The following is a 10,000-nucleotide window of genomic DNA, read 5'->3' as shown; positions in this document are numbered from 1 at the left end:
AGCCTAGGTAACTGCTAATAGAAAAGTCATGTTTTTCCATTCTTCATTCACAAAGTGAGAGGCTCTTATACTATTAGATTCACCACTTGCTGAGGTCATGTACCCAGGAAAGTGATTTGCCCATCGTGCACACACCTGGTGTGAACAGAAGTCAGAAGTTCTTTTTCTATGAAGAATTGGCTGATTGGGCAGAACCGAAGTGAATTAGTCACTCATTAGTCAGATCATCACTGTCTTCTTGCCCCTGCGTCTTTGTCTCGAATGTTCATGTGAGGAGAGGAGATGAGCCACTGTGATTCTCAAGTTCATCAAATGGACGAGGCCTGCGACCAAACACAAGGACTACAAACATTTGAGCCACACTGCCTGAAACGTTGTTTATTCAAATCAATACAGCATTGTATAGAAAAGAGTGTGCCATATCTTCCCTCTGAAGTGGGACTCAAGGGCGCCTGGAGCCGTACGGCACGTTGGTGCGTAGTGCGTACCTTACAGGTCAAGTCTGCAGGCGCCCCTGGTGGGACTAGAAGAGAAAGAAAAGGTACCGCAGGTACTGTATGGGGTATGGTGTAGACATGACCCAGGCCGGACTCAAACCTGGCTGGGTCCCCATGGGCATGCAAGCCCATAGGGGTGTGTGCCTTAGCAAGCTATGCCTCGTCACCCCCCCCAACCCCCATACGTAGGCCTACTTGTTGCGTAATAGTGCCTCCTCTGTCCTTGTCCCCTGCGCCAACACCACTTAAGGTACCCAGCCGGATCCTTGGGCACGGGTGCATTGCCAGAACAGGGCTTGGCACAAATCACTGTTTGTGCTTTCTTGCTGGAGCTTTCTCCATTCAGTGGATGCACTTGATCCGACGTTGGTTTATTTGCCTGATAGCGTGACTACGTTTCACCTACCTTTATGGTAAAGAATTTTAATGATGGTGATTTATGATAATGTGTTGAGTAAATAAACTTAAGCTTGAGCTTGAGCCGTATGGCCTGTGGGAGCGAGCGGGTGTTTTTTTTATCTAGCCAGCACTCAGTCATGTAATTAAGATATGATAGGCCCATATGGTGACAGCAGGACACACTGAATAATAACAGTGATGCATGATGATGTCATTGCGTACTGTAAATAAACTTGTTGAGTTGAGCTTGAAGTTAAACTTCAACGCAAAGCTCTCTGGGGAGTGGTGCACTCACCTTGGACAAGGTAACATTGGTTTTCAAAGTGGGGGCCGGTGACCCCTGGGGGGCCGCCAGGGGATGCCAGGGGGGCTGCGGCAGGCTGGCAGAAAAAATATAGCAAAATAAAATGAATAGCTTAATAAATTGAATAACTTAAGTAAACCAAAAGAATCCAAAATCATTTTAACTATCCCAGTGGAATCATTTTCGTCTTTGCAGTATTTATGTATTATGCTTTCTGTATGGCTTGAATGGGGTTTAGAAATGCATTAACTTCATTGAGTTCTGAAACCGTGTGCACAGAAAAAATTGTGTGGTACGGCCCATGTTAGGGGGGCCTTGACTGGAATCTGCCAGTATATGGGTGGCCTTGTCATGGTAAAGTTTGGGAACCCCTGCACTGAAAAACTCTTAAGCAGTTCCTAGCAGCTCCATGCTCCTGAGTGAGATCACACGGCCTCCACCCTTCTGATACCGATACCAAAGCTGCTACTGGTACACTCATGCTCCTTGAAGGAGAAAGGGGTAGGACGTCTAGTCTAGTCTAGGACTAGCCCAGAAGGTACACACAATGACCTGAGCGTCACTGGGTACACACCTTCCATTAGGTGCTGCCTGCCCTGATGTAATGGTGCTCAGGGCCGGATTCACACACAGGCTAGATATGGCTGCAGCCTAGCCCCCCCCCCCCCACCTGCCAGGGCCCCCCAATTGGCCAAAAGGGGGGGGGACTATTAATTGTATAATTGTGACAAGATGCAGCATTGAAAAACCCCTCTCCACAGTTGGCAGACATGTCATCCTAAACTCCTAGATTGGAATTATGACATCGTCTGTGTAATATTGTGGGAACATTTGCCAGTCGAAGGGGCCTACAGGGCTCCTGGCGAATTTGCTTTGGTAGCGCTGGTTGCATGCCCTCCATAGAGAAATAATGACTTCCATCGCTTCGTTCGCTCCTTTCGCTCTTGGTCTGTACATGGCATAAGGCTGCGCTCAGGGTGAAAACGGACCATTTCCCTTCATTTGTTGGCTTAATGCAGCTTAATTTCACCCGTCAGGGGTGGGGAACCTATGTCTCGAGGGCATTTTACGACCATTTTACCCGGCCCCTGAGAAAATTGTAATGTATGCAGCTTCACATGAAATATGAAGTATTTTGTAATGGAATCTTAGAAATTATATTTTCACTACAAATAGGTTATATGGTGGGGTCTGTTATAAAGGTGGCTGCCTTCAATATAGGTCTAAAGTGCAGGGAGAAATTCTGGTTTGTGTTCATAGTATAGCCCTCGGAGGACATTTATGGCACTTGGAAGAATTTGTCGTGGCCCTTCAAATGAAAAAGGTTCCCCACCCCTGCTGTACATGATAACAGTATTAGTTTCAACAACAACAACAACAAAATCATGAGGGGCATTACCAAATGAGAAAATCAATTATTGTCTGCACATCAGTATTCCAAAATAAAACTGCGTGGAATAGAAGAAGCGTGTGAGAAGCCCTTTGCTCTTAAAACATAGACACATGGAAAAGCCATATGAACCTTCATTGTACTGCATACTGCATTTAGAGATGGAAAATCACATAAGGAGAGAAAATAGCCTTTGCCAAGCACAAAGTTAGTTCCTCATTTAGGTCTTGTTCATTTTGCAAGAGTGCTGGTCTGGAGCAGAAGCGCCCTCAGTGTTCAAAACAAATGATCTGTTGATGGGACGAGATGAGACTTCTACTCACACTGCTGTTTTGCCTTAAATGTGGTAAGATTCCTGGTGCAGGTTTTATGATTTATTTTTGTATTAAATCCAAACATTATGTTGCGCCATCCTAAAAAGATTAAAAAAACAACTACCCAGAATGGATATACAAAACTTGTTTGTGGAAAAAAGGGGCCATATTTACTTATTTATTTATGTATGTTCCAGAACTCATAGAAGCACATGGAACGTGTACAATGTTTATATATTGCAGAATAAGGAAAGAGTATGTACAGTACACCTTATGTGTGGAAATAATTAATAGACCACTTTTACAGTGTGTGCCATACGGATTGTTTAGCCCAGTGGTGCTCAAACTGTGGTACGCCTACCACTGGTGGTACTTGAGACATCTATGGTGGTACTTGGAAGAATTGATTTTTTGTGCATTGATTTGAAGGCTGATCAAGTTGTTGCAGTCGAAAATGTCTCTTTGGTCTCACATTTTGTAATATTAAACTGTATTAATCTGAAAACATAATGCAGAATAATACTGGGCAAGCAAGAAATTTAAAAACAAACTTGCATTGAATGTGACCGTAGCTGTCTCGGGGGGTACTTCACACAAAAAGTTTGAGAACCACTGGTTTAGCCCATATACTCTACTGTATTAATCATTTTTGAATTATAATGTAGATATTTTTCGTAAAGGGTAGCATATTGTTTTGGCTAAAATTAGGCCAATACTCCCTATCTTCCAGGCTACCCTGCAACAGCCCAGCAGCAGGCTGTTGTTCTGGGACAGATGCGTCTGCGGCTGTACTTCGATCCGTTCTACAATCGGTTTGAGAAGGCCTGCTGCAAGATGTATCCATCAAGTGGATGCCGTATATTCCTGAATAACAAAGGCTATGTGGACAACTACTACAAGGGGAGAATACTCCTCAGAGAGTTTAATGGAGGCATGGAAGTGACAGTGTGGAATCTCCAGAGGGATGATGCTGGGTACTATAGGTGCAGCGTTTTTCAACCAACAGGCAACTCCATCTTTCAGGACTACGTTATAGAGATTGTAGGTAAGGACAGACTATCAATATTCTGTGTATGTTTTTTACATGTAATGAATGGGAAAAAAAACTTGTAATAACTAATATTAAAATAATAATAACATAATTATAATAGAACAATGTTTAATATTTTCAACAATCAACAGTAATAACAACAACACTATTTTTTGTTGTTGTTATCATTAATCATATATTATAATTAATTATTTAATTGATTGATTCCTCTGTAGACACAGTTTCGCAACTCAGCCCTCCGACAACCCCCAGTCAACCTCCGAGCCATGGCACAACTCTCACAGCCACCATTAGACCACTGTCCACCTCAGCGGAGACTCCTGCTGTCCTTTCTGATATCAAAGAAGAGCCTCGGTAATCTTGGTAGTCATGTGACATTCATGCACACATATCTCACATGGCTAATCTTGTACAAGTACACTTGTTTCTTCATTATATATTTTTTGTCCATTAATATTGCTAGATTTTCCATAGTTAGTTAGTCAGCTAATATTGCTAGAAACCACCAGACAGCAAATGCATATATTAACCATTAATCTTGTACAAGTACACTTGTTTCTTCATGTGCTGTCTGGTGGTTTCTAGCAATATTAGCTGACTAACTAAACTATGGAAAATCTAGCAATATTAATGGACAAAAAAAATATTGATAGATTTCCCATTAATAGTTTACCCAATAATATTGCTAGAAATTCATTGCTCGGCTAAGACTATGGTTGAGGGTGGAGGTCCCGAAAATATAAGCCCAAAAAGGGGTTCCTGCTGAATAAGTTTGGGAACCACTACCTAAGACTGATTCTACAGTACCATAACACATATGGTGCATAATTCTACCATCCGTGTTTATTTTGTTGTATTTATTGTTGTACTGTATTGTCCAGGTTTACATGGAAAGTGGTGTTGCTGGTGGCAGCAGGATTCACTTTAGTTCTCCTAATTGCCATGTCAGCCATCATCATGGCTTTTCGCCACCACAGGAAAAGGGGGAAAGGTAAGAAATGACACACTGTGTAGAATTGATTATCAGAATGAGATTAATATTGCCCATATTTCGCATGTGCTTTCATGGCTAAAGTTAAGGTTAAGTGTGCTTTTAACATCATGATACATTATTTTTAAGTCAGCAAAGCAAAGCAAATAGAAATTCAAATAGACATTCTTTAAGTGATGATAATGTTTCTTGTTTTTGTTTTTGTTTTTTTTCACAGGCAAAGACAAAGAGACACCATCTGGCCCTGGTGATTCTATTCTGCCTGTAAGTAACTATATTTGAATCCTCCACGTCTGACTCAGGGTCAAACTACTTCCGTTTAGCAGCCATGACACAACCAAAGACACCAAATGTCCTCTTTTTTTCCTCCATATTTGAACATGTAGTCAGACTTCCCATTTTTATTAATACTCATTCTGCCTCATCCAAATGTTTCAATAAGAAAGTTTAAGATGTTCAAAAGTGAATTATGGGGACATTTCAGCGTTTTGTGTATAACATTTAATTAGTGAAATGTAGGTCTACAGTATAATGGAATTAGATAGGTAGAAAGATGACTGACTAATTGATTGGTTGATTGGTTGATTGATTGATTGATTGATTGATTGATTGATTGATTGATTGATTGATTGATTGATTGATTGATTGATTGATTGCTTTACATTTTTGGGATTTACAACTTCGGAAGTAGACTCAAATTGAAAATTTGAAAACTCTAATTGAAAAAGAATGAAGATTCAATATTGGGAATTGTGTGTGACTAAAATTAAGCGATTCAAACCACAGCATACCTGCGAAGAGGAGGCCCCAATTATCTACACAGAGGTCGACTTCAAACCACATGGAGACAAGAATGATCTCCATGCCGATGATGTCTATGGCAACGATCTCTATGGCAACGATCTCTATGCCAACGTACTGCAGAGCCCCAGAGCACCAAGGGCTAAGCCACCAGCCGAGTCGCTGGACACTGTTGAATACTCCACAGTTGTCAGAAGTCTTTGAATTGTAGAGGTTTTACTGTTATTAGAAGGTTTATGTTTGTCATTATCCCGATTCGCACGGGATAAATATTACTTAGGGACCCCTGGTAATTCGCAATTATCCCCGGACCTCCGTGATTTTTCAGCGCGCATTCGGACTGGATAAATACACGTCTGTTATTTACTCAATTCACAGACATTATAAGGGGGTGCAGATCGCGCGCCTATGTGAAATTACCCCAGGACGTCTGTGTTTCGCCGACATACAGTAGGTATTTCGCGGCGGAATTATTACTTCACAAATCATGGACATGGCACATTGGCACAGGACTAAGAACTCAGACATTCTCTGTAATTATTCTGAATTAACATGGGTCCATAGGTAATAAAAGTCCCATCCGAATCGGGCTTTATCCTAGTTTGTTGGTTTACTATGATGACACTGTAATTTATAATTGAAGTTAAGGGACACTGTGTGAAGTTAGGGACACTGTGTGAGATTTTTAGTTGTTTATTTCCAGAATTCATGCTGCCCATTCACTAATGTTACCTTTTTTATGAATACTTACCACCAGCATCAAATTCTAAGTATTCATTATGACTGGAAAAATTGCACTTTTCATACATGAAAAGGGGGATCTTCTCCATGGTCCGCCATTTTGGATTTCCAAAAGTAGCCATTTTTAGCTGCAAAAATGACTGTACTTGGACCATACTAGAAAGTATTTGTTTATTACTTAGTAAACTTTCATGTAAGGATCAAATTTGGCAATAGGCAGCCCAGTTTCAATGAGCAGCATAGTTGCAGTACCTTTTTTGACCATTTCCTGCACAGTGTCCCTTTAACTGAGAAATTAGTGGTTTCTTCAGGACTCACTTTAGCCATTGTAACACATGGGCCATTCAGCAGTTCTGAGAGACACTTGAGTTGGCCTGCTACTTGGGTACACAGAGCCTCCTCCATACTCCACTGGTATGTTCATATTTTTTATATTTCACTCAATGTAATTATGAAGCTCATGTTTATCTGAAGCTCATTATTATCTTTTTTTGAGCTGACTTGCAAGACTGACTCAATTGGATGGTGGGCCTACATTTTTTTTTGTAATTTTGGATTGCTTTGTTTCTTTGCTCAGATGCTAAGGTCTATTTTTGTTTTCATTTTTGATTATCCATAAATTAAGGAAGTCGTTTAATAACTGTGTGTGTGTGTGTGTGTGTGTGTGTGTGTGTGTGTGTGTGTGTGTGTGTGTGTGTGTGTGTGTGTGTGTGTGTTTATGTCACATGTAATATTAAACACAGGATCACAAATGTATTCATATGTTTTTTTTATTTAAAATATGATGTGAATATGTAATCATTCTCACAACAATGATTTGCTGTGCCATGGGGAGCCATTTAAGCCACGGTAGCCAGGCCCACCATGTTGTACTGCCTGTCAAAGACGGTGTAGAACTGCCTGATGAACACGTCGCCCAGGATCCAGAGCTGTTGGCTGCCACCGTTGCCGAAGCCAGACATGCAGCCTTGACTGGTCTGTTAACACACAAGATGATAGACAGCCATATCAGTAGGGTTGAATGAAGGGAGCGAAGGACAACACTCTTCAGGTTTTTTCTTAGTTTATTCACCCACAAACGTTTCGGGCAGAGCCCTTCTTCAGGGTGTAATGTTCTGTCCTTCGCTTTCTTCATTAATTTATGGTTTGTGCGGGGATTCAGCACCGAGTCTCCACCACTTCTTAAATATCAGTAGGATTACCACCCCTGTCAGACAAAAAACCTGGACATTTCAAACTCAATCGACCTTTTTGCTTGCATGCAATGGCATCCTTGATTTTGTGTCCAGAAAAGTACTTTTTTTTTCTCAGAGACAGATCATTAAAAACCGAGACAACCAGCAAAAACCATGACAGGTAACAACACTACATGTCAGTGATTGCTTATGTTGACAATGATCCTGCCACAGACCTCATTTTGTCCTTAAGAGTGGCACTAAGACGTGTTTTTCAAGCAAGTCAGAAAGATGTAATATATGCACTTACACTGTACATCCTAACCCTAATGCTATGGTACAGTGTGAGTACATACATAGCGTAACATGCTGTTACATACTTTGTTACCCTGTAATTTAATAGTAGATAGTGAGATGAAGTGTAACTTCAAAGTCGTTTCAGTGAATTTGTTACAGAGTGAAAGACTCCTCTGAGTTTGCTATCCTGTCCAAACAAAACACATTTATTTTTATGGGGCTCACAAGTCCTCGCAGCACAACACACACACACACACACACACACACACACACACACACACACACACACACACACACACACACACACACACACACTCACGCAGTTATTCTACAGAAGGCCCCCCTGTCTAAGCTGCGCTCTAACACACACCCTGCCCCTGTGTGCTGTACTGTATACTGTATTGGGACCCACCTGAGCCACATAGGCAGATGCTGGGATGGTGAACGCCTGCCCGTTGAGGGTGAATGTGACTTCAGGCATCTCCTGGACATTTCCACAGGATACGACAGCCTGCAAGAAACACACCCAAGTCACGGCAAACAAAATCGTTGTTGAAAAAAGTAATTGTGTTACTATATTGTTTATATATATTTGTTGTAAACTATGAAATCATTACTTTGCATTATCAGTGTATAATTGATTTGGGTACTGTCTTTCACAGGCAGAGGATTCAATAATATTCAAAATAATAGTAATAATAATAAGAAGAAAAAGATCAATTACAATAGGGTCCTACGCACCTTTGGTACTCGAGTCCAAAGAACAAACACTTAGCACAGAGCCAATGTTATAAACCTACTGTCACCAAAATTGTAATGGCTAGATATCTTAATCTATTACTTAAGGCTCTTAGTACTGTCATAGCAATGTTGTTGTGATGTAGTTGAGTATTTTCAGCAAATAATGAATAGGCCCGCCGGTAACTCCATCTGCAGCAAGAGGCTATGGATACTCACGTCACCGTACTGGTCTGTTTGGGCTCCCACCCAGGCGTTCATGTTGGATATGTCATTGGAGGGTCCAACGATGAGGGAGGTTCCAGTGTCGATAATGGCCTGGCATCCATCACTACAAGCTACGATCTCGCCGTTTATGCTGACACTGCAATGACACAATATGAAGTCAATACGCGTGCGTGCGTGCGTGCGTGCGTGCGTGCGTGCGTGACAAGCTCCAGGATTATAAAAAGAGAGGTAAATTATATTTTTGATATTTTGGTGCCCCATACGGGATCATATGCACGAAAGAAGCTATTCAAGATGTTTACAGCTATTATTGTCATAGAATGAGTGTGCTGCATAAAGTGCACTGCATTTGTGTCATGGCACATTTTTTCTATGTAGTTGCATATCTATCAATACCCGGGTCATCCCTGATCTAGGATCAGGAGATGTAATCCAAAGTAATAGTGGCCAAAGCCGGACAATCAAACAAGCAACCACTAGTCGTAAACAAATAGAAAAAACAAATACAAATGAAAACTAGCAAAAAGCAAATACCTGTCCATCTGGACCTGCCAGTATGTCTCGGAGGTGAGCGGGATCCAAGAGAAGCTTCCAGTGTAGAGCTGATCATCGACCTCACCAAACATCACCACACTGCCTTCCTGAGCATCCCTGGAGCAACGACAGGCATCAATACACAGAAATGAAAAGTATGAGGAGTGAAGGAAGATAAATAATACAATACAACTTGTTTTTATATAGTGCAGTATTACCTGTATAACTATGAAGTTGACGCTTTCAAAATGCACATACACATACAAGAAGCCTTGTGAATGTTTGGCTAAGTTTAGTTGGAGAGGTGGGTATTTTCAACTCCTCCAACTAATGAAAGCTTTGGGTGAGTGACGAGAATATTAGAATATATATATATTTTTTAAACTGAAGATACTGTAAGAAAAAGTTGTTTGGTTTCATTGAACATGTCCAAGACAGACACGTTCCAGCATGCATATTTATTGTCTCGAAAGTTTGTCTGATCCATGACTTAATACACAAAAATCAAGGATATGATGTTGTGCATTACTACTGTTCTAT

At 41.0% G+C, this 10,000-nt stretch overlaps 1 protein-coding gene across 1 annotated transcript in view; it reads right to left on the bottom strand.

Moving 5' to 3' along the window:
* Positions 1 to 7,254: 7,254 nt before the first annotated feature.
* The window catches only part of LOC134456826 (pepsin A-like), a 10,830-nt gene continuing 8,084 nt past the window's right edge, over positions 7,255 to 10,000 (bottom strand). Inside the window, exons 6-9 of the mRNA XM_063208393.1 lie at positions 9,461 to 9,577; positions 8,918 to 9,062; positions 8,373 to 8,471; positions 7,255 to 7,465 (exon numbers count right to left, since the gene is read on the bottom strand). Coding sequence (XP_063064463.1) covers positions 7,328 to 7,465; positions 8,373 to 8,471; positions 8,918 to 9,062; positions 9,461 to 9,577 — 499 coding nt within the window. The 3' untranslated portion in view covers positions 7,255 to 7,327. The remainder of the gene's footprint in view (positions 7,466 to 8,372; positions 8,472 to 8,917; positions 9,063 to 9,460; positions 9,578 to 10,000) is intronic.

This window comes from Engraulis encrasicolus, chromosome 10 (assembly GCF_034702125.1).
Source record: "Engraulis encrasicolus isolate BLACKSEA-1 chromosome 10, IST_EnEncr_1.0, whole genome shotgun sequence".
Taxonomy (NCBI): Eukaryota; Metazoa; Chordata; class Actinopteri; order Clupeiformes; family Engraulidae; genus Engraulis; species Engraulis encrasicolus.
Note: the sequence above shows the minus strand (reverse complement) of the source record. Positions and strands in the feature narration are given on the sequence as shown.